The following is a 25,929-nucleotide window of genomic DNA, read 5'->3' as shown; positions in this document are numbered from 1 at the left end:
GATTTTTAAAAAATATTAAAACTTTTTTGGTTTATTTTAACATATAATGGTAACTTTACAATAAAACTTCTTAATAAAAAACCCCCACCCAAAAAATAAATCTTAATTGACTCTTTTCACGTATCACTGTTTTTCCACTATATAAGAACAAATAAAAATATCGGAAAAATATTAGATTTTATTATCGCCTTTTTTTAAAAACCTAAATATGTTATTTCCTCTAAGCTAGTAATGCGTCAAAATTTTATTTTTCGTTAATATTAGTTTTGTTATTTATATTTTTATTACGTAACATTTTTTCAAGTTACAATGAAAAAGTTGTTCATTATGTTTTTTTAAAATTAATGTTTTTTATTGAAACTTTTCGTCGGGATCGTACTGAAATTAAAGACTTATTTATTATACTTTTATGTACGTTAATTTTTTTTGTTTGTTTTTATCGTTATTTGTGCATCGACCGTCTAATATTAAAATCCAAATAAAAGTAACATTAAACATTTTGTAATCGATTAGTTTTGTTTAGAATAAAGTACGCCTGTCCTGTAGTTCGTAATCGATATGAAAGGGTAAATCTAAGTCGGAATTCCAGATAAATATATTACAGGGAATAAAGCAGATAGATGAATTTGATAAACTGAAGATAGCATCCGGCAACCGGGTTAAGAAAGTCATTGGGGCACTCGTTCAGAAAAAAGACAAAGTGAGAGAAAACAATATATATATTTTTTAAATTATACATTTTTTGCTGTGTAATTAATATCTGCGTTTAACAAGCTCAAGTAAAATATCCGGTCTTGTTTCAGGTAGGTTATTATTGTCGTAGTAAAAGTACCTTAGGTGATAATTACTATTGGTTAATAATGCACCTGAAAGAGAAAAAAAAATCGATGAATTTATTAACGATATCAATAAACGCTGACGATACACATTAACGATGATAAAATAAAGATCGGTGTAAGTAAACGGTTTATACCAGCGGTTCCAAAACTTTTTCGATTCTCGGCGCCCTCTGTGAATACGGCTTTCACGAGGCAAGTTAACGTTGCGAAAAAACCGATGATTTTTGCAAGAGTTAGGTAAAAAAAAAAGTCGAGTGAGAACGCTCTAAATGGAAGGTTGTGTCGTTTTCTTGCTCTGCGATTTTGGACTGGTTTATTGAGGCTTTTTAATCGGAAAAGTCGATCGGTTATTAGCGCTAAGGTTTGTGGACAAGAGTGTACTATTTCGTGAGATTTGGATGATGGATTATGCCGTAATTTTGATTTTTCTTTTTTTAATGCGTTTTCTCATATACTTCTGTGTATAAGACTAGAGTTTAGAAGCGAATTAAGTCCAACAGACAAGGAGTAACAGGACTGTTACGTCATACGACGAAGTTGTAAACAACTAGCTGGTAAGTAGCCAAGTGCCTTACATCCAAGTTTTCTGTAGTATTTAGTAGGGGCTATTCCCATACTTTTATTTCCTTTCCTATCGGTTCAGATCGAAAATTCCCCCGGATCTACACGATCCGGGTTCTTCTCCTTCTCTTAACACTATCCCCTAAAAAAAAAAGTCTTATAGATTTTTTTTGAACAATACATTTTCCTTACCGAAGGCCAAGCGTCTCACCATTGCGCTCCGCGATGGGCGGCTGACCTGCAGGTGGACCTACGCACCCGGGGAGATAGACGGGCGGTGGTGCATATTAAAAATATAGAGATGAACTCCAACGAGCGAGACGTCAGAGAAGCGTTAGAGAAGATAACTAGCAAGACAGAGAATTTCCGTATGACGTCATTCAGACACGCTTATATGGTGATACACGCACTGCAACTGTAGTCACAACTTTCCGAACGGCGAATAAGTTAATCAGTAAACGAATAAAGATTGGATGGGTCCACTGTAGGGCGTATATTAGAGGGGAGAGTGACCTTTTCTTCCGGTGTTGGGGGTCTGGACACCGGAGCGCAGAATGTAAAGAGCCCGATCGAGTGGACCTTTGTTATAATTGAGGGGGCAAAGGCCACAAAATACGGGAGTAAAGGGAGCCGAAAAAAGTCTTGATTGTAATTCAACTGACCATCGTACCGGAGGCTTGGTGTGCGAATCTTGAAAGCATGATTAACATCGTCTTATCGAATGCGAATAGAAGCAACCTCTCCCACGATCTCGTGAGAGAACTTGCTAGCAGTTTAGGCGCAGACGTTTTGATCACTACGAAGCCCAATCGACTTACAGATGCGAAGAGCCAGTGGTGCTCAGATACGGCCGGAGATGTAGCTATACGCAGTGTCAGCGGTAGATGGGGCTACCAGCTGTTCTATAGAGCCCAGGGAATTATTGCTGTCGAGTTGTCAGACGTGCTATTAATATGAGGAGGCTACGTTAGCCCGAATTGCGGCTTTCATGAGTTTGAGAATTGCATGTGGGGTCTCCATGGATTTATAACAAGATCACCGAAGAAAGTTACTCTAATGGGAGACTTAAATAGTAAGGCCGTTATCGCTGGCAGTCACTATACTAATAGAAGAGGGGATTATCAGAATTGATGACGTCAGCGGGTTCCTACTGTATGAGTGATCAGACGCCAATATTTGAAACGAGAGGACATCAAACTATTAGATCTTAGTATTTTGGACGATGGCTGGGATCACTCCAGGTGCAGCTGGAGAGTCCTGCCAGATGAGACAGCTAGTGACGATTTCGCTACGTGGCTAGAGATTGAAGACCCCCCTGATCGAAAAGCTGGAGAATAGAGACCACCGCGACTAACTCAGAGGCAAGTAGCAACATCGTTGATAATGTCGCGAGGCAGTTAACTGACGAAAGAAGGTTGTCGCCTGAAGTTCAACAGGAGCTAATAATACACGAGATTGCTCAGATACCAAAGGCTGCGGGTAGACACCATCCGGTATACTGGTTGACGAAAAATATCTCACGGCTCAGGCAATACCTACAGCGTCTGATACTTAAAAAACAGCGGCTGAGAGTAGCTGGTGGTGAAGAGTATGAAGACGCCGCTAGGAGATATGTTGACGCGAGACGCATATTAAATTACGAAATTAAGCAGTTAAAAAAACGAAATGGCGCGAATTATGTGGGGAGCTAGACACGGTTCCGTGGGGACGGGCCTTTCGGAACGCTATGAAGCGTTTTGGCAGGCAATTGCCTGGCCTCACGGAAGAGTCAGAGAGATGTCAGATATCTAAACTCTTTCCCAGGGAGAAGAGTGGCTGTACAGAATTAATAGACTGTGACAGGAAGAGATTCTCGCAGGATGAGGTAGCCACGGCGATTTTAAGGTTAAAAGATAAAAAGAGCCCGGGCCGCACGGGATACCAGCTGCGGTCTCGAAGGGTCTGGCCAGGAAAGTGCCATGGGAGCTGACCGATATTGCCAACTTTGGACTTGAAAGTAAAAGCTTCCCCAGTTGTTGGAAGGATTCCAGGTTAGTCTTCCTGCCGAAGACGGCTGGGGTTAGCGCAGGCAGCGGTGGAGAGGTTGCTAGCGTCCCGCATAGTTGGATGCGGGCGCTGGCATCCATACCAGTAGGTATGATTTTTGGCGGAGGCGCTTTACATTACAAGCCATTGAGAGAGTGGTTAGCTGGGCCGCTGTTCTCCCAGGTCCTACGGCGAACCTGTAGGACCTGGAAAATCCCCACTGTTATAATGTTGGACGTGCGCAATGCTTTTGTGTCCCTTACGTGGGATTCTATTTTGTCAGCGATAGCGAGAAAGGGAATCAGTCCCTATCTTCGAAGGCAGGTGGCTGAGTATCTGACGGATAGATAGATCGAGGCCGACACATTGGGAAGCAAGTTGAAGTTCCAGGTCTATGGAGGGGTGCCTCAGGGTTCACTTCTGGGCTCCCTATTGTGGCTATTGGTGTATGACGGGTCCTTAATCTTCCGACGTCAGTAGATATTCATATGGTAGCATATGCCGACCACGTCGTCCTGGTGAGTGGTAACACGGAGGCAGCCATAGAGGAACGAGACAACACGGTTTAACTAACATCAGGGAGAGGATCATTAATCATGGATTGGACTTAGCCCTGCAGAAATGTGTATTTATTACTTTGACGGGTGATGGCGTATTGGCAGGATAGACTTGAAGCCGGGTGATTACTCCTTCCAATTCAAAGATAGTATAAAATATCTGGGAGTTAATATTGACAGATCCTATAAGTTTCATAGCATATTCTTTACAGCTGCGCTAGATCGGAGAAGATGTTAAAGTCTTTGAACATGTTGCTTTCGACGCAATCTGCCCCTTGGCCTCAAAAGAATGTTCATAATGTCAACAGTCACATCCGCTGTGTTGTACGTTGAACCGGTGCGGGGTGCTGCTATAGATTTTAGACGAAAGCTGCTTCGGCTTCACAGTATACACCGACGTAAATTACTGTCTGTAATATGCGGATACAGAACTGTATCATATGGCGTAGCCAGAATACTGGCATCGGTCCCACCGATCGACCTACCAGTGAAGGAACAGATGACGCGACATGAAGGAACGGAAAGGCGTAAAGCAATGGCAGCTAAGAGAGAGGCCTGGAAAATAAAACGGGCACCCTTACTAGACGTTTAATAACTGACATAGATATGTGGATCACTAGGGGACAATGTGAAATGAATTTTTTCACGACCCAAATACTCTCAAGGCATGGTGCTTTCGAGTACTACTTGCACAGGTTTGGAAGGCGAAATTCCCCCTGCTGCATGCATTGTAGCAAGGTGGACACGGCAGAACATACAATCTTTGAATGCGATGATATCTTCTGCGTCGGCAGGCACGTATTGACAAGCTTCATCCGGACAGTCTGATATCATTTGTTTTGGCCTGAAACGAAAACTGGAGGGCGTTCGATTTATTCGCTACGACGGTGATACGTTCTAAAGACGCGGAGGGTCGACTAGGGTTTCAGTGATAGGGAAGGACGGATAGCTCCGGTCGTGAGGGCCGTCATGCCGAGGTGTGCCGATTCCGATGATCGAAAGGGAACTTCGGGGGTCCTTAGACTGGGGAATGGTAAAATAAAAGACCTGGACCTGGCCTCTGGGACGGGGTCCGGGGGAAAACTGGTCAAACCCGGGTCTCCCTGTCCGGTGGTTAGAGAAGTGAGGCACTTAAGTGTACAGACCGAGACCGGTTCTCCGGGGAGGGGCCCGGGAAGGACGTAGTCGGGCTCGGTTCATCCCTTCTCGGAAATTATAGGCAGGCGAATAAAAAATATCCAACGGTGCGGCCATGCCGGACGTACTTCCGGTAGGTGGGGAGGCCCCCTTAGAGTTGAAGGACACTCTCCTGGGCTAAGCTTTACTTGATTGTATGTCCAGACTAGGGGAGTAGGGAGAAAAAAAAGGTTAAAATAAATAAAATACATTTTAAATCACAAACAAAATGTATGCGATTGAATTCAACAGATTATAATAATTATCGATTGCCGAACGTTTTCTCAAAGCGTGGAATTAAATGGATAGGCCCGCTCTCATTATCTTCTTCCAGCTTGGATGGAGTATCGATGACTTGCTGGCGAAGTTGGGCGGGATTCTGGACAGTCTCCCGGGCACCAGAGTGTTGGTTGCCCTGGATGCTAAAGCCAAGTCTACCGCCTGGAGTTCACCACACAGACCCCAGAGGCGCTGGTCTCAAGCAGTTCGCAGAAGCCAGGAACCTCTTCCTTATTAATGATGCGGAGCAGCCGCCAACTTTCTCCAGCAAACTGGGGGAAAGTTACATAGACGTCATTTTGGTGACGGGTGACTTGCTTCGAAGGATAGGTAGTTGGACTGTCTGGCCCGAGGCCAGTGTGAGAGAACATATGCTTATAACCTATGATATTGCTTACGGAGGCGGTCTAAGGGCACCAAATCCAGGTCGCTATAACCTAAGGGGCCTGGATCAACACAAGCTGAGGCGTGTATGCGATGCTGCCCTGCAAGGATTGCAGTGGGGCATGGAGTGTAGCGAGGAGGTGGAATTGATGGCGGAGCTAATCGGCCGGGCCATCAAAATTGCCTGTGACGAGGTCCTACGGCGGCCTAGGCCAATGAACGGACCGTCATTAGCAGCCAGTCCGCTGATCAGAGCGTGCCTGGAGCCGTCATGACCCCATTTTCCGGGGGGTCGGGCCCGGCAAGAAATGGTGGTCCTCTGACCTTAGCGTGCTGCGCCCAAGAGTTAGTTCCGCGCGGATAAGGTACCAGCGCTGCCCCTCAACGGGGATTATCGTTAACCACGTGTTGAGCGTCTTCGGATCTATCGGCGTGCCCGTAACACATATGTTCACGCCATCAATGAAGCCAAACTCAAGTTTTGGAAAGACTCCATGCGCGAGTTGCAGCGCGATCCTTGGCAGCTCGCGAAGACCTGCTACCGATCGAAGCCATTGCACGTGTTGTCCAGTGTTCGGTGCGGATTTGGTGGTCGTGACCACACTTTAACATCTGTGGCGACCTACCGGGCGTTCCTGGATACTCTGTTTCCAGATGCTCCGGAGGGTGAATAGGAAATCGGCGTTAGGGCGGGTGAAACACCATTCCCTGGCGTTCAGACCGTGGAACCCGAAGATATAGACCGAGTGGATTCTCGAATGGCATTAAAGAAGGCACCGGGGATTGACCAACTTGACCCGGAAATTTTCCATCATTTATTGCCTGTCATAAGAGAGCCACTCGGCAGACTGTTCAAGGGGATGCCTAAGCTGGGGCTGTTTTCCGGCTTGCTGGAAGGTTGCTTTGGTGAGGGTACTCCTGAAACCTGGAAAGGATCCTGGTGAGGTCGCCAGTTATCGACCCATCAGCCTCTTGCCGGTTCTCAGCAAGTTGCTTTAAAGGCTGGTTGTGGAACGGCTCGAAGAAAGCATCGATATGAGCTGTATTCTAAATCGAGGCCAATACGGCTTCATGAAAGGGGTTGGCACCGAGGATTGCATCTTAAATGCTCTTACCGAGGAGGAAAGCGCCGACTGCAAATATGTTTTAGCTATTTTTATTGATATAGAGGCAGCATTTCCTTCCTTGTGTTGGAGTTCTGTCCTTTATGCTTTGGAACGCCGCGATGTTCCCGAAGCCATACAGGCCGTGGTACGAGAATACTTGTTTAACCGTAGGCTCTGTTTAAGGATGCGCACCTAGTTGTGGAAAAATCCGTCACCAGGGGAAGCCCGCAGGTTCCGTTCTCGGTTCCCGGTTGTGGAACCTGGTGTTTGATGAATTTCTGGGGTTGACATTCCCAGAAGGGGTCACGGCCCAGGCTTTCGCCGTTGACTGTCTCCTTTTAGTTCGTGGAAATTCACGACTACAGCTAGAAAGCAGATTGCAGGCGGCTTTGTCAACCGCCGAGGGCTGGATGGACATGCAAAATTTAAAGATTTCTGTGCCCAAGACGATGTTAATGCTTCTGAAGTGTGCAGACAAATTATCAAGCAGTCGAAACCCCCACATTAAGTATAAAGGCTGTGTAATCAGCCGAGTAAGGGTTCATAAGTACCTAGGTGTTTTGTTTGATGACTAGTTGCTTTTTAGTAACCACATTCGGCAAGTTGCGGCGGATGCCGTCTCTGTGATGCACAAGCTTAGAAGGATTGTTTGGAAGGATTACGGGCTGTCGGGCCGCCAAATGTACTTGGTGTACCGATGCGTCTTCGAAAGTATGATCGTATACGCGGCGCCAGTTTGGGCGCATAGGTTGGAAAGAAATAGAGCACTGCTTCACAATTTAAGTAGTGCCCAGCGCAGAACCTTAATGGTATGCACTGGTGTATTTAAAACAACCTCCTACGAGGCTACTACCGTATTGGGAAAGGCTCTCCCAATCAATTTAGTGGTGAAAATTCGAGAAGTCATGTGGATGTTGCGAAGAGGTCGGGAGGCCGAGGCATTTGGGATGCGGTTTCGAGCCGGGCTAGAACCGGAGCAGAATGGTGATCACAATGCACCGGAACTAAATTTCGTTCAGTTGCCCATCTTCCGTCTGCGGAAGAGGCTATGGAGCCTCGCGATGGAGACATGGCAGCTTTAATGGCACACCACGACTAAGGGAAGATCCTTGTATAGGTTTATACAGGATTTGGGGGGATGATATGCCTTGAATTCATTCTTAAAGGCAGCGGGTGCCCAGGTGCTCACCAACCATATAAATTTAAAAAAATATCTGTTTCGGTTTCGCCTAGCGGCTGATTTGTTGTGTGTCTGCGGGGAGGTCCAGTCGAACGTGCATATGATGTTCGACTGCCCCGCTCTTGGGGGGAGGCAGAGATCGAGCCACCCTGTAACTTAGAGGTCAGGGGGAAACTTGGCCGCTTACAAATGGCGAGTCAGTGTGGCGAGAGCCGCATTTTCGGACCGTGTGGGAGTTCCTCGATGAGGTTGCGATGTTCAACCGTCATCGGTTGTTTTAAGGGTTAGTGTAACGTAATACGGATTCCTACGGTGCTGCTGTGGGAAGCCTTTCTTGAGATAATGGCTGGCCGCCAGCCAGATAAGCTACAAGCGCTATTAATGGTGGACAGGTACTAGCTGGCATGCAGCGACCGAGGCGTGGCAGCTTAAATTGCTGTCTTTTATTTATATAACTAATTCGATAGTTTTAATTGTAACAAGGGGTGCGTCTTCCCGATTTAGTTTTAATTTTGACTAGTGAGCGGTTGGGACACATAAGCGGGTGGTGTACAGCACCCTACTTATAAGCTCCTATTGAGCTACCTATCAGCATGAGCGGATTAGGAAACGAGGTCGCAAAACCGTTCTAGAGGCACAATAGCCGTTTCTTGGCACGGACATTTGGTCTATGCTCTTGGGCGACCGAATGGGGTGGTGGCGGGAGAAATGCCAGTTAAACAAATTTTCTTCGTATAGATTTCCGCACAAAACTTAGCTTTTGCCACAGTGACTGTCGGAACCCTAGCTTCGCGCAAATAAGAAGTCGCAAACGGAATTAAAATGATGTGAGCGTTACCGTTTAGGAGTAGAAGTTCATCTTTTACCGACAGCCAAAATTCAGTTCGTTCCGTACTGTTATTCGTTTTCGAGTATCGTCACAAGGCAACTCGACCGGATTCTCTGATTCTGCAGTAAATTCCTCCGTGCAGCTTCCGTTGGGATGAGCGGCTTCTAAAGTGAATTTCAACTTACTCGGTAGCATGCGCTCCGTGCAAAATCTTTCGTACAAAAAACACTGCGGCCACTCTTCGTCCGTCGCCTACGTCGACAGAAAAACGAAAGTCCATATAGTTATCGTATTTTCTATTTTTCCGCTTCATCACCCGCGGCCACCGGTAGAAGATCTGCCTTCTTTATTTTCACTCTCACAACGGTTATCGGTGTTTGGCAAATACAATTTTCCGATATTATCGTAAATAGGCGAATGTAATAAAATAAATACTGAAAAATATTACATGTAAACTTTAACTTTGATGTTGGCCGATACCCACGGCGGAGTAGTAGCGTCTGAGTCTTTCCTCCGGATTTCCCGGATTAGAAACCCGGTCACGATAAAAATTTCTATCTTCATATTCCCAGCCACAGGCTTATTTGTAAGATTTTGTTGCGAATTAATTCACCGGTATAAAACGAAGCGAAAAAGTACGATTTGATGAAAGTATATCTTAATTTCAAAGACTGAATTTTCCCATTACCTAAAAGTACGCGACATTAATGTAGCCTTATTGCTTGTTTAAAGTAATCGGTTACTACTTTATTTTTAATCGGCGAACATTGTATGTACATGGATTTGGTGTTAAAACATACGAAAGCCTAGGATATACAGTCCTGCATGTGCGGCTACAATTTTGTAGAACTTTACCGCACAAGAGTACCTAGTATGGAAAACCTCCATTGGTTTATTTAAAACTCTTTACAACTCTTAACGCATTCTTTTACACGTCGTTTATTATGTAATAATTGTTAAATTCAATCGTTGTTAACGACCGTGTTCTGTACGTTGACCGCCAGTAAACGAACACCTCCATTAGATTTGGTCATATTTCGCTCGATACTCGTTCGCCTGAGCAAAGCTATTCTAAAAAATATCGAATAGTACTCTACTTTACTTTGGATTCACATCTGCGTCGCCTTTGTACTGTCCATCGCAATATTAACTTACGATTACTCGTACTTAGCGGAAAGCATCATAACAAACACAAAAACTACAAACGTATAAATTCGGTTTATAACTTTTCTTTATACCTCTAAAGATATCTTTTTACGTTGTTTTTTTATTTCTATTTAAGTAAAAACAAGTGAATATCGTTAAAATCATTAACAATCAAGTTTATACTCGTAAGTATAGAGGGATAGTTACGGGTGCCGTTTAAATGCGCTAAAGATCAGTTAAAGCAACACCGACCTATTCTGGAGGTTCTGTATAAGCCGCACCGGAAACATTTATCGGGGAGTTTGGGTTTGATTGTTTTATGCCGTAACCTTCGTCTAGTCAAATTATTCTTTAAAGACATTTTCTTAAATTTGTTACACCGATTTAGCCGGAAATTCACTGGTATTTGACGTGAATTTACTGGATCCGTGCCGAGCAATCGAGAACTACATAGTAGTCGCTGCGTCCTTCCATTTTACACGGTGTGGTGGGAGGATAGCTCTGCTTATGAACCCGTTTAGGAAATAAAATTACTCAGCAGTGATGACGGCTATGTCGAGGCTGAAGTTCCTTTCAGCCGATACTGTACTTTCGAATTAATCTCGTTATGAGACTTTATATAAAATAAAAGAAGCAAGTACTCGCACGTTATCGATCGATTATTTTGGGTACGATTTGTTCTTTTAAATATTTTCGTAACGGCACGTAAAGCGATACTTGGACTAATCCGAGTATATCCGTCTACTAGCAAACGTACGAATAAAAATACTTACTGGATTTAACAAACCGATGCATACATTCATCCAATGCTTTACTGTTTCCATTTTTAACTAACACAACGTTTTGAAAGTTTGAAGTTGGTGACTGCCGATAGGCACGTTGGAAATAACGTGAGTCTATCGGTTGATGTAAAACACACGTGCTGATCCAAAGTACTGCCTTGCGCAAATACATGTCATAATTAATAAATATCTCTTTAGCCGTATTAAACATATCGCCGTTTAATTTTTCACAACTGTCTGGATTTTGTACTATATAGTCGAGTAGACGTTCTGTCTTAGTTAATTCCGAATCTAAATAAGTAGTCGTGCAAGCCAGGCAATCTGTATGTGGGTATTGAATAAACGCAGATCTTATAAACTTTTCATAACTGTAAACATCTCGTATATAATGTTGATGTATTCTTTTCATCCTTTCACTATCGACTGTAAAAGTAGAAAATAGATTTATTTATTAATTTTAACGTATTTCTTAATGTGTATTCTATATTAATTAAAAATAAGATTTATAATTACCCACACTAGTACTTTAAGTCGATGTTGTCGACCTATTTTCGATATAAAGGTTTATTTATATATATAAGTTGTCTGTCCTTAACGAAAAATATTTTTTAAAACGCAATTTTTAATTTATTATATTTAAATATTTTATAAAATAGGTGTATAGTCTATTATTAATATTTATTATGTTCGATATACCTTCCGATAAAATTATTATACAGTCTTTACCGTACATGGTAACGTAAAACTTTCAAAGTGCAACAGTCTAACTATATATATATATATGTACACTTACACTTACACTTACACTTACACACACACACACACACACACACACGTTTCGTTTTATCATTTATAAAAATAAAAATTCCTGACTGAATAATAACTTTTTTGAACGGTCGGTAAATGGCGAAAGTACTCATTAAAAAATGACCCAACCGGGTGACAACAATGTGAAAAATATTATTAATTTCCCTTTTAGTTGGCAATTTTAAGATTTTTATTGACTTTTAGAAGAAATGTACGATTACTTTTGGTACATGGTGCGGGTGAGCGGGGATTTCTTACGTAAAATGTGTCTTTACGTTTATATACAGAGTGATTCAGAGAAAAGGGAAATATTTTGGAAGTTGAGCCTGACTAAAGGAAAAAATTCCACCCGATCATATTCCCGAAAGTTACGTCTGGCGAAAACTTTCGTTCTGATTTCAGGTCCCTCCGTGAAACGAAGTCGTACTAAAATTTTTACAGCGTTGTATAACCGGTAAACTTAAGAGTTTCTTGTTTTTGACCTGAAAAATAGAATAAAATATGTTCCACAACTGTATTTTTTGTAGTTTTCACGATATCCAATGTAAAACAGAAAACTTCGGTGACGAAAAACTGTTGTTTTAGATTTTGAAGTTCAATAATTTAAACCGTTAATAAATGCGTAAATCGTATTATCTAAATCTGTAGAGGATTTAATTCTGAGAAAATTCGTGTAATAAAGTCTATGAAAAGCAAAAAAAGTCAGAAAAACGTTATAAATTTGAAAAATTAATAACAGCTGTTGTTAGTGCCGTAAATCTTGACTTTGAAAAATTAGATCGGAAAATGTTTGTTGAGGTTGAATAAAATTTGCTATAACGGCTTTTTCAGTGATCGTCTGGTGCGCAGATCAACAATCAATAATAAGGCCTTTCACACTAGAACAACGTGTCATTGGAACTTTTCTACAACAAATTTGCTTCAGCGCCTTAAAATTCATCATCGGCGAAACGAATTGAAATGTACTTTCAGTATGATGGAGCACCAATACGTTTCACGAATAAAGTAAGACGATTCGTAGATTATAAATCTACTGGTAAATGAATTGCACGTCTCGGCCCGGAAAATCGGCCACCTAGATCACCGAACCTTAATTCCTTACATTTGGACTGTTTATGGGTGCGGATGAAACGTAAAGTATTCAAGCAAATGCAGAGACGCGGGATGAACTGATCGCTCGCATTTTCACTGCTGTTGCCCTCATCAACGAACGCGAAGATATATCATCAGATCGGCGATAGAAAATGTACGGAAACGAGTCGGAACGTGAACGGATGTTAACGATGGAATCTTGGAACATTTATTATATATTAATACAGTACAAACCACAGTGAGTATTACTTTTTAGAAGTAAATTAAATGTATTTTAATTTTTCAAAGACGGTTTGTTAAGAGGCTACACGTTGGAACGTTGCTTTTCTTTATCTGCAGTGTAGATCGTTAGCAATATTAAATCAAATTAAAAAAAAAAAATTAATTAAAGTAACGAAAAGTTGATCTTCTTGCAAACAACCGAGCAAAAAATTAATTTTATTTGCGTTTAACGTGAACATAAAGTCTGGTTAGTTAAAAGTATTTAAAAACAAGAAATTTTTCTTCGTTCTTTGAAGACAAATTTCAGTTTTTTGATCTGAACCTAAACGAAACATACAATTAAAGTACGGTTGTTTTTTTTAATTTTTAATCGTGAAGCGAGTTAAATTATAATCTTCAAATTCATCGACAAAGATACAGTCAGATAAGTTAAAGTAACAGCTTGTGACTGTGAATTACAATAATTTGATTTGAGAATTTTATGAACTACTTACGTTAACCCCGGACGAATCTATTCATCTTTCAAAAATTTCAGGTTTATTACCGATTATATAATTATTTATAATTGTCGGTGAAAATAATTGTAGTTGTTTAAGTTTGGAACTTGAAACCTCATCTTTGTTATTCTGATTACGATGCTTCGTTTTGAAAAATACGATACTAGTAATTTCCTTACTAGTTTAGGATTTTGAAATCGAAAACTTTCACCAAAAATTAATAAGGGGGTTTGCAACATTATGCTGCAAGCGATTCCGTACAACATTAAACCGCATATAAGGAGTCCATAATTTAAGTGGAAAAAACCAATACTGGACCTGATATTTAACCTTGTGGCACACCTCGTATGAGTTAATAGTGTTTTCAACAAATATACTACTACTTTGTATAAAAATGTAGTTTATTCGTATCTCCTTTCTATAGCTTTCGGGCTTACGCTACCGTACAATACCTACAGTAGAATAAATTTAAAAAGAAAATAATACTTACATTTTTCCTGAACGTAAAGAGAAGCGCATTTTTTAAAAATGACATCATAATCTGTGTCATCAACATGAAACATACTCGGTGCATATCTCGGATAAACGTTTCCTTTACCGGTCGGGTAGCTATTTTTACACATATGGATCCAACTTTTAAAATTGTTTTCGATTGAAAGTCGTATTAACTCACAATCTATTATATAGTTTTCAATATCTTTGTCGCTCATAGTTTTCTTTTCATTTTGACTCCATAAAAGCTTTATTAGCTTTTTTTGATGCCGAACGCCAGATTCTGCACATTTCAGACAACTGTTTTCTGCTTCGTGTAAGTCGGGTCTACTGATTTCTTTTTGAATCTCATCGTATAAATTTGCATAGTAACGTGTGTACTCCTTGTAATTTAATGTTAAGACTGAAAACACGAAATAACAATATATTCTACGAGTATTTTGAAATAAAATATGTATTAAATTACAGCTAGAGGAGTATAAACTACGGAGTTGTAATTTACACATTTTCTGTCATTTTACACCTTTGTTAAGAGGTACAAAATCTCTAATATTTCTAATAAAAAGAGAGATTTATCAATTTTACTGTCACATTTAGTCGCACGTCTCTGCTTTCGGTGGTGGAACAGTACGCTCTTCGCCCCCTACTAAATTCCCAGACGTCTTTATATCATCATGTGTTCTGCCTAGTGGCAAGTCCCTAAAGCCGCGACCTTCTTCGTCCATCCCTGTCCCGAGCCTTTTCCTTTATCCCTTCGTACTTTCCACTATACACCGCGTCTAATAACTTCATCCTTCTTCTTCCTCGATTCTTTTCTCCTACTCGGACGGTTTTAATTATTTACTATTCATTATCGATGTCATTAAAAAAGGCTAAATTGCTTTAAGGCTGTTGTGAATTATTAATAAAAACAAATCCCGGTGTCCATTATGTTTATTTTCCGTTGTCTTTATCTACTGTCCATTAAAAAACGATGTACGTATAAATTTGAAATTTTATTCTTCATAACAAGGCGGGCTCGGTTTAGTATAACAACGAGTTTATATTTATCCGATTTTGCATTTTTCATTGAAACTTTTTTTCAATCATTATCGTTGTGATTATTGTGTTGAGCACGAAAAAAGCATAATTTTTGCATATCGAGCTATAAAGGTAAAGTACTATACGGTGTAAAGGACGTGAGCTATGGCGGTAAATCGTCAACGCGATGTGAATCGGGTCACCGGCTCTATGATAAAAGAGAAGGGATCACCGATATCGATAAAGGGTATAGTATGGTCGGTTAAAATTTTAGGTACGGACGTTTTTGCAAATGTGAAAATTTCAAGACCCTTTAGTAAAAAAGAAGTATAGACATTTCCGGAAGATGTATATCGGACCGACTTATTTAAGTAAATAAATCATCCAGCAAATTCATCTTTAAGTCCCCCCCCCCAAAAAAAAACAATGGGTTGAACGAATCAAGTATTTAAAATACCAATTCTTTTTGAAACTTTAATTTTTAAGACTGAAAATTCTTCTGTATCTTGTATTAATATAGGCTCGTGGAACTCTTTTAATACGGGGTTTCGCATGTACCAATTTTATATTTAAAAAAAAAAATAAATTAAGTTTCTCATACTTTATTTATTTTTAATGTCTTACCGGTTATTAAAATTATTCACGAGGCAGCTTCCAGCAAGGGTTGCAAATGGTAGCCGAATATTTTATTTACCGATTGTACTCTAAATAGAAAAAAGGTTGATGAAAAAACTTACTTTCGCCAAGGGATTCTACTGGGACCTATAGTTTTTACTAAACGTTCTTTTTTTTCGATAAAAGATTTTTCATATTGCACAATTTTTAAGGTAAAAATTTCATTGATGAAAAGGAAGTCGATCGTAAATAGAACCTAAATCTTTTTTTTATTCTCCATTTTTAGTTTTTAAACGTTGTTGGATTTTTAAATATCGTACTGAAATATATTACTATAAAATAATTCTCCCTCTATGAATTGTGAGACCTTGCCGTTGATGAGGGGGCTTGAGTGCTTAGCGATACAGAATAGCTGGACCGAAGGTGCAACCATATCGGAGAGGTATCTGTTGAGAGCCAGACTAAGGAATGATTCCTGAAAGAGGGCAGCAGCTCTTTCAGTAGTTGTTAAGTGCGTAGGTCAGGACGACTTAAACGGTCACATCAGCATCACTTTATTTTCTGAGTACTGCGCACCTGAAAGCAATGGAAAACTAAAGCCGTTTATTTTTCAAAGAAAAGGTAACTCTCTGAATTTTCATGTGTCACAGATGGAGGCGCCTTCCTTGGTAAAATATTCCGGAGGTAAACTAGTCCACCGTTCGAATCTCCAGGTGAGAAATACTACGGAAGGGGGACACCAGAAAATTAAAAAATAACATGTAAGAGTCGGAGTGTGGAATGTTAGAAATCTAAAAACGGTTGGTAGGTTAGAAAATTTGAAGAGGGTCTGGATAGATTAAATGTAGATGCAGTAGGAATTAGCGACGTTCGGTGGAAGGAGGAAAACTACTTTTGGTCAGGTGATTTTAGAATAATTAACTAAGTTTCAAATAATGGGCAGGCAGGAGTAGGTTTCGTAATGAACAAGACGATAGGGAAGAGAGTAGAGTATTTCAAAATGCATAAAGATAGAATCATTGTAATAAGGATAAATCGAAACCTAAACCGACAACGATTGTTAACGTCTATATGCCTACAAGCGCCCATGATTATGATGATGAGGTAGTGTGTATACGAAGAAATTGACGAAACAATTAAAACACATAAAAGGAGATGAAAATTTAATAATAGTTGTAGATTGGAGTGCAAGAGCATCGGAAAAGGCAAGGAAGGAAATATAGTGGGTGAATACGGGCTGGACAAAAGGAACGAAAGAGGGGTCCGAACTATATGGTTTGGCACGAAGTATAATTTAGTAATTGCCAACACCCAGTTTAAAAATCATAATAGAAGAACATACCCATGGAAAAAGCCAGGTGATACTGCAAGGTATCAGATAGATTATATATCATGCATAAGCAAAGATTTAGAAATAAACTCGTCGACTGCAAAACTTACCCTGCAGCAGGCACTGATAGCGACCATAATTTAGTGATAATGAAATGTAGATTGGGGGTTTAAAAACCTGAAGAAAAGGTGTCAGATGAATCTGTGGAATTTAGAGAAGCTTGAGGAAGAGGAGGCAAGAAGATTTTTGAGGAGGACGTCGCAAGAGGTCTGAGTAAAAGTAAGGTAGAAAATGAAGAAGAAGAATGGGAGAATGTTAAAAAGGAAATTCTTAAATCAGCAGACGCGAACTTAGGCGGAACAAAGAGAACCGGTAGAAAACCTTGGATTTCAGACGATGTATTGCAGCTGATGGATGAACTTAGAAAATATAAGAATGTTAGTGATGAAGAAAGTAAAAAAAACTATCGACAATTGAGAAATTCTATAAACAGGAAGTGCAAACTAGCGAAAGAAGTGTGGACTAAAAAAAAGTGTTCAGAAGTGGAAAGAGAAATGAACATAGGTAAAATAGACGGGGCATACAGGAAAGTTAAGGAAAATTTTGGGGTACATAAATTAAAATCTAATATTGTGTTAAACAAAGATGGTACACCGATATATAATACGAAAGATAACGTCGATTGGTGTGCGGAATATATTGAAGAGTTATAAGTTATAAGAGGAAGAAGAGGAAGTCGAAGAGGATGAAAGGGCAGAAACAATACTGAGATCTGAATTTAAGAGAGCATTAAAAGATCTGAATGGCAGAAAGGCTCCTGGAATAGACGGAATACCTGTAGAATTACTGCGCAGTGCAGATGAGGAAGCGATTGATAGATTATTCAAACTGGTGTGTAATATTTGTGAAAAAGGGGAAGTTCTGTCAGACTTCAAAAAGATTGTTATAGTCATGATACCAAAGAAAGCAGGAGCAGATAAATGTGAAAAGAATAGAGAACAATTAGCTTAACTAGCCACGCATCAAAAATCTTAACTAGAATTCTGTACAGAAGAATTGAGAGGAGAGTGGAAGAAGTGTTAGGAGAAGACCAATTTGGTTTCAGGAAAAGTATAGGGACAAGGGAAGCGATTTTAGGCCTCAGATTAATAGTAGAAGGAAGATTAAAGAAAAACAAACCGACATACTTGGCATTTATAAAGCTAGAAAAGCCATTCGATAACGTAGACTGGAATAAAATGTTCAGCATTTCAAAACATTAGGGTTCAAATACAGAGATAGAAGAATGATGCTAACATTTACAGGAACCAAATGATGGGCAGGTACTTGCTGGCATTCAGCGGCCTAGGCGTGGCAGCGAATTGCTGTCTTTGTCGAGGTAAATTTAATTGTTGATAGTCATATACGTATGTTGTTGTGTCCTCGGAGTGTGTGTGTGCGTGCATATGTGTAGGTTATTGTCATTGTTGTTGGTGTCTAGACGTTGTATTGCGCAGGTCAAACGTTAACATTGTCGCAGAGTACTCATTCGGTAGTGACCGACTAATAATCGCAATAAAATAATTTTGTGGTGCTACCGGCGGCTATTTTTATTTCTTGTGCAACTCCAACATAAAAATGGTTCCCGGGCCGGATCATAAAGGTCCTCCGATATGCAAAATATTTATCAGTGCAGTGAATAGAATGTGTCACTACGCGAGCATTATATAATTGCAAAACCTATCTGTCAAACAAGATAAATAAATTTACCGCTGTTATATTTTTCGCTTATACAATCTAACCTTACTTTGTTTACAGTCTTGACATTCGTTTAATTTTCAATTTATACGTTTCTTAACCTAACAATTATTAGCGTTAAGCATCGATGCATCGATGAGTACTGCAATTAAATGATAAAATGTCGAATTCAGAAGAATTGAAAAAAATTTAAAAAATCAACGCGGCATAATTAAAGATCGCCTGACGGGATTTAAAACTTATGTTGACATCCAAGCCAACCGTGATGAACTAATTAAGGTTACAATTAAGGGCAATTAAGGTTACGTTTAACGAAATTTGAAGAATGCCGGTCCGAATTCGATTCTGTCCAGACTCAAATCGAATTATTAGACGAGTCTACTTCTGCTTCAGACTCTGAACGCGAAGATTTTGAAGCTGCATATTTTCAGTCGTTGGAACATGCGCGAAATTTTATTGAAATAAATAAATTTTATCGACAAGAAGGTTCTACCAGTAGTTAATGAAACATTCAATAAAATAAGTTAGGTCTAACCATTAAATTACCCGCTATTAACCTGCCTACTTTCAGTGGACATTACGAAGAATGGTCGTCATATTATGATACATTTAATTCTATTATTCATGTTAATGAATGTCTCGCTAACATTCAAAGTTTCATTATCTAAAATCCACACTAAAGGGGGAAGCTTCACACATCCTTCAATCTTTAGAAAGTTCTGAGAGCAATTGCGCAATAGCACGGGGCTTACTTAAAGAAAGATATGAAAATAAACTATTTTTAATCGCTAAACATGTAAGTGCATTGTTTAGCCTGAATAAGTTAGAAAAGGAATAGTCACATAATATCGGACAATCGGTTGATGATACGGTGAAACATTTAAGAGCGCTTAAAACATTAAGCCAGCCCGCCGATCAATGTGATACACTAAATTTACACTTAGTTACCAGAAAACTAGACAGAGTGACAATGATTTACGTTCTTTTGATGAATTAATTAAATTTTTTGCAAAAATGTGCCAAATGTTAGAGGCTATTGAAAACAACCCTGCCAATGCATTATCAATACACCTCCTTACAAATGGCAAACGAGACACCATAAACCCAGCAATCTGACATTTCTGGCACGATCACGTTATACTATTTCAATTAAAACCTGTAAGTTTGTAACAAATTGTGTCCAATTAATCTGTGTGAAAAATTTAAATCGCTTGCTATGCCCGATCGTGAGAAAGAAATCAAACGATTAGGTCTCTGTTTTAATTTTTTAAGTTCAGATCGTCATAAAATTAGTCGGTGTACGTCAAGTTCTTGTAAATTATGCGGTAAGACACACAATACCTTGTTACGCTATTCTAAAAATTCCGATAATGCTGAATCAAGTGCAAACGGGGATAATACTCAAATTACAACTCAACGTTCAGTAGTATCAACCTTAAATTTAAACAACGTTCAAAATAAACGTCAAATTTTATTATCTGCAGCAGTAGTTCACGTTTCTGATTGTCACGGTAGACCCGATTTGTGTAGAGTCCTTTTAGATTCTGCAACTCAAGAGAATTTTATAACCGGTGCAATGGCGAACAAACCGGGTTTGAAATCGACCAGAATTTATTCATAAATAAGTGGAATCGGTCAGTCATTAGCTAAGGCTACGTGTTGTCTCCGGTGTGTTATGAGTTCCAGATTCAATTCATTCACGGCTACTTTAGATCGCATAATTCTTTCAAAAATTACTCGACCGTTGCCTACTGCTCCGATTGCTAAATCTGAAATTCAGATCCAGTCAAATTTAAACTTAGCCGATCGTCAGTTTTTTAACCCTAGAGATATTGATTTTCTCGCAGGAGCCGAGTTATTTTTCAATTTGTTACGTGACGGCAATTTAAATCCATCGGGAACCGATCTTACCCTGCAGAACACAGTCCTAGGTCGAGTGATATCGGGAAAACTTGAGCTGAACAGATCTTCAGCCGATCCGAGCATCGTTTTCAACCTAAGCGCTGAAGATAGACTTGATATCCGGATACGGAGATTTTGGCAGACAGAAGAGCTTCAAGAAGCTGACTTACAGAATCGATCGTCAGAATGTGAACAACATTTCATCGAAACGGTCACCCCTGATTCTACAGGAAAATTTATTGTCAGACTCCCGCTGAACTTAGACCAAATACTACGAGATTCCGAAGCAACAGCGGTCAGAAGATTCAACTCACAAGAAAGGCGACTTGCTCAAGATTCTTCGAAGAAGGCTAGATGTATTGAGTTTATGAACGAGTATGAAGAGCTTGGTCGCACGATTCCTGTTTCTGATGATGCGGATCAGAAGAATGAAACTTACTAATGTTATTGGAAGATCGACCTAAATATTCAGAAAAACTTTACTGAAATTTTTTTTTTCTATTTTAGCCTCTATCGAAGGAAGTGTTAGGTATAGAGAAAATTTTACTCGACTGAATTCGTTAACCCTAGCCTGCATTTGAATACGTTTGGATAATAAGTTCTTAAAATTTATTCTCTATCTCTAGAAAATCTATATTATTTTTTTGGTTTGTTACCTCTAATTATTATAATTATTATTACTAATAGGCGGGGAAGTCATTTAACCCACCGGGTTGGTCTAGCGATGAACGCGTCTTCCCAAATCAGCCGATTTTGAAGTCGAGAGTTCCAGCGTTCAAGTCCTAGTAAAGGCGGTTACTTTTATACGGATTTGAATACGAGATCATGGATACCGGTGTTCTTTGACGGTCGGGTTTCAATTAACCGCACATCTCAGGAACGGTCGAATTGAGACTGTACAAGACTACACTCGTACATACCATCCTCATTCACCTTCTGAAGTAACAACTGAACGGTAATTCCCGGAGACTAAACAGGAAAAAGTAAGTATGGTGGGGAAGTAATGCGATAATTCATCAAATTTTTTTAATACTGCAATAATTAAAATAAATAAATAAATAAAATAGAATAATTTCACCTTCGAGACAGCATAATAAATAAGTTATAACAAATGTTATTAATTTACGGGAGATCATTGTTGCTCCTTTTTTATCTCCTGAAACAACAAAAAAAGACAAAATATTAATTACGCTGGTTCTGTCTTTGTTAGTCCGTATTTATTTTTTTAAGTATGAAAATTATTTTAACGAGTTACTTATAAGTACCGTATTTTACCGAATCCATCTCCGCGGCCTAAGACATCCTGGAGTTCGACGTCGAGGAGGCTTTCAGGAAAATGTAAAAAGAAATTAGTTTATACGTGCTTGTAGAACAAGCTGTGCTCGATAAATATTATGAGAATTTATTTTGATCGTTTCCGACAACATTTCGTTAGAAACGGTTCGATGTTTTTGACATATTTTGAAACGGTCTTTAGCGTGTAAGTTTTAAGTGTTTTTAAGTAGGAAGAGCCCTTTACACCGTTGTCATCTTGTTTTTATTTGAGATATTAATATCCTTCGACAAGTCTATTTCTTGATGATCTGTCATGACAAGACTGATCTTTAGACGATGTCGTTAGCGATTTTATCAGAGAGGAAAGAGATTTTTTCTTAAGCGTAAGAAGAAACGATGTAGGATGTTGTTTTGCAGTCGTGTAAGGGAATATGTTATAATTTGTATACTGTAGGTATATAGCGTATAAAGTTCAGCAGCTCGGGGTGTAGTAGGCAGAAAAGCAGCGTAAAGTAGGATTGTGGGGACGCCGACCCGCAAAGTCCTAAAGGGTAAGACTCCCCGACGAGGTAAAACTATTCAAAACAGGAAGCTAATCGTTAGAGAAAAAGGGTCGATAAAGACGACGGTAGAAGTATCGGCGGAAGGTTCGAAAGAATATAAACCGTAGACCGTCCAAGAGGAACCGGGAGCCATCAGGATATTAAATGTTCAGTTAAAGATAAAAGATAACGAGATGGCGACGGCGCAAAGGAACTGCGTAAGGGCAGATAAACATATAGCGCGTGTAAATAAACGTAAATTTTTGTCGGCGTGTAAATTATTTTTATCGCTTTTATATATATTTTAACGAGCGAAATAGAAACATAATCGTAAAGGCCGAAAAAAGATTTTCGTTTTTCGTTTATTTACACTTAAGCTATCGGTTACAGAAGAACGATAGTCCTTTTTGTAAATTTATCAGCCTTAGTACTCTCTAATATTTGAATCCGATTTTTAAAATTTGGCGGCGTTACCTACCTAATAGAATATATTCAGCCGGTAAGAATATCCTGCTAAGAAAAATCTTTGTTTACGATAATTTTATTTACGTATTTTGGTGTGCGGGTATAAAAGTATTAATAATTTGTTTCCGAATTGGCACATGTGAAACCTAATTCCTTTTTGTTTTCTCACGATCGTTTAACGAATACGTAACAACTTTGAGAATCGTGAGCGATTCTTTCCCGGTTATCGAATTTCTAAGCGTTAAATATCAAAAGATAAAATAATAAAAAAGCGAATGCAAATTTTATATGAAATCCTACACTAGGCGGTCATAGAAATTGTTAAAAGATAATTTTCGGTAGATCGTAATGATTAATATATAAATAAAAGAATGTACGGGGTAAAAATTTCAGAACCGTTCCTGATAAGTACAGGAGCTGGTCAATGCGATGGCTTTTCACCGATTCTATTCGAGTGTATATCAGAAAAAAATGAGATTAAAAACATGAAAATTATCATAAAAGCCAAACTTAGAAAAACCGACCCAAAACTTCATCGCACAAAAACCTTTAGAAAGTCAATACCTCCAAATACGTCGATGAAATAATACAACAAAACGGATTGGAAAATAAAGGTACAGAAGAAGTAATAATAAAAGTAATTAAAGCACATTCAACCAAAAATTTTTTTTTTACAAAAAAGACCTTATCCAGAAATGTAAAAGCTACTCATTATTGCGATGTTAAAACCACTAGGTCTTTTTTTGGAGTGCGAAAAACGGTTTCGCGTTATCATCCCCCGGAATAAATTAGGTTTTATAAAAAAAAACCTAAAACTAGACTAATATAACTAAAACGTACAACGCTGTGATATTAACAGCTAAAATCTAAAATTTAACTAATAATGAATAGAATTTAACAAAGTGCGAGAGGGATGTCAACGGCCCGTTCTCGGATAACAGAAAGATTAAAAAACTATAATTAACGTAAAAACTAAAATATTAAAAGCGAAATAAAACTTAAAACTGATATAGCGAAAAACTGACGACTATCACAGTCGAAATCTTAAAAACACGATAAAGCTATTTAAAAGAAACGTAAAATAAAAAGAGGGGTGTAAAGGCTTCCTTCTCGGATAACAGAATGAAAAACCAACGCGTTAAAAATTCTATCGATACAGGACATACGTAACAATATCAGATTTTTTTATATAAAACTAGCACTACGCAAAAGTAGAAACATCCGGTTTAAAACTTCATAATCGTCGCCCGAGATTCCACGGATGTTTCTGGGTAATTTAAATTTACGACGCAACGCCGCATAACATGCAATCCACAAGAATCTGGCGCATACTTGTGGACGCTAGGGATATTTTTTGTTTGGCTTTACAAGTAGAATCCAAAAAAGTACACCCGATCCACCGTTTTTGAAACGCTCTGTATATAGTTTTAATAATATTACTTTCTACATAAATATATAAATATACTTACAAATTTTAAAACTAAGTAAAACCCAAGTCGAAAATATTTGTTTGATTAATATTGCCTTCGACGATTTTGTTTATATACTTATCGAACAAAAACAGATGAATCACGTAAACAACTATAATTAATCGATCCGTATGTTTTGTAGTGTATCGACTGAATAAAGAAAGAATACACTTTTCGGCGTAGAATTAATTTGAAATACCGTTTTGAATAGAATAGGTTCATTTTACTTAACTGAATAATACGTAGCAAAATAATAAATACTTGGTTACGTGTATATGTATATTTTACTGAAATTGTTTTAAAGGAAACAGAGAATAATAATTAAACTAAATTAGAACAAAAACAACTCTCGGTAAAAAAAAAGATTTATGTATCGCATTGTAAATGAGATATTAAAGTATATCGGGAAGTGGAAGTACATTAAACAGGAGATGCAAATAATTTAGCCGGATTTAAATATTACAGGTTATTAATGTTCATTCTTTACGGGAAAAATTGAGCGAGCCTTAATATTCTACTTACATCTTCAAGTTTTAAAAACTTAAAGATATTTTAAATAAAATGTATATTTTTCCTATAATTAATGTTTTTTTAGAGGTATATTTTAATTTGCGATTAAAATAGCGTTTCGTGTATTATTTGCTTTTAAAATTTAACCGAAGATCAAAGATCGCCAGACGAGCGATACGAATTTCAAAATGCCATTCGCTAATTTTTTTCATAAACTGATATAAAAGAAAAGCGACCGTCTTTCTGTTAAACGATTCGTTTGATTTCCTTAACTAAACCGGTCCTCCTAAAAATTAATCTCCGTCAAGATCCGCTGGTATTTTGTAGATGCAAAGACAACCGCACGCATTTCTCCTTACGGGAAAGGGCCTTCGTATAACGCTTAAATTTCAATTTTTAGTATATTACGTAACCGTTAAAAAAATTATTTGAAGCGCTTCAGAATCGAAAACAGGGTAAGCGCGTTTCCGTTTGCCCTAGCCTGTCGGCGATCTCGGTGAAGGAAGTACAAGTTCTTAAGAAGAGATAACGTAGGATACGGGCGTGAAAACGGACGATTTTAGGTAACAGGGTTAAATATCTGTCCTCTATAACGACACAGCGATTCTGTGGAAAGAAATAGTACTAAAGAAGTCCTATATATCGAATACTCGACGAATGAAGTAAACTGAAATAACATAGAAACAGAATTATTGGTATATATAATGCCTGACTTGAAAAACGTAAGCTAGCGGTCAGTTTTTGAACAAATATATTATTTGATCAAATAAAGAGCCACTGGATAATTGAGACCTTGCCAAAGATCTGGCAGGTCTTGGTGGCCGGTGGCCGACTGTTTCTTGGGTGGACCTTGGCAGGGTTGTCGACCATACAGAAGTTCCCGGTGCTTCAAATGGCAAGGCTTTGGGTACACCTCTTTCCGCTGTAGAGCACAGTCGGAGATGTGTGGTCATTGCACCCTTACTGGGCACAGGGCAGTTAACTGTCCTAATAAGACCGCTACTGCAAAGTGCGCTCCCGGTGCCTTGGTGAAAGGCTATGATGCCCGACACCGGGTCGGGGGCAAACAATGCAGATCGCGTGACGTAGC

The 25,929-nt window shown here is 38.9% G+C and overlaps 1 protein-coding gene and 1 long non-coding RNA gene across 3 annotated transcripts in view; one reads left to right on the top strand and one right to left on the bottom strand.

Annotated features, from left to right (window-relative positions):
- Positions 1–25,929, top strand: part of LOC142334144 (uncharacterized) — a 77,128-nt gene that overhangs the window by 22,266 nt on the left and 28,933 nt on the right. The gene's annotated exons all lie outside the window — the stretch shown is intronic.
- Positions 702–24,468, bottom strand: LOC142333788 (uncharacterized). 2 transcript variants are annotated; one of them, XM_075381302.1, is made up of 5 exons: positions 24,330–24,463; positions 21,657–21,734; positions 13,973–14,377; positions 10,856–11,287; positions 702–866 (listed from the first exon to the last, which is right to left on the bottom strand). In XM_075381302.1, the coding sequence occupies exons 2-5, from the start codon at positions 21,712–21,714 to the stop codon at positions 754–756; spliced, it is 1,008 nt and encodes a 335-aa protein (XP_075237417.1). In that variant the 5' UTR covers positions 21,715–21,734; positions 24,330–24,463; the 3' UTR covers positions 702–753. The 2 variants fall into 2 exon arrangements, with proteins under 2 accessions (XP_075237417.1, XP_075237418.1); XM_075381303.1 differs by lacking the exon at positions 13,973–14,377 and having other exon boundaries at positions 24,330–24,468.

Source organism: Lycorma delicatula, chromosome 13 (genome assembly GCF_047948215.1).
Source record: "Lycorma delicatula isolate Av1 chromosome 13, ASM4794821v1, whole genome shotgun sequence".
Lineage (NCBI taxonomy): Eukaryota > Metazoa > Arthropoda > Insecta > Hemiptera > Fulgoridae > Lycorma > Lycorma delicatula.
Note: the sequence above shows the minus strand (reverse complement) of the source record. Positions and strands in the feature narration are given on the sequence as shown.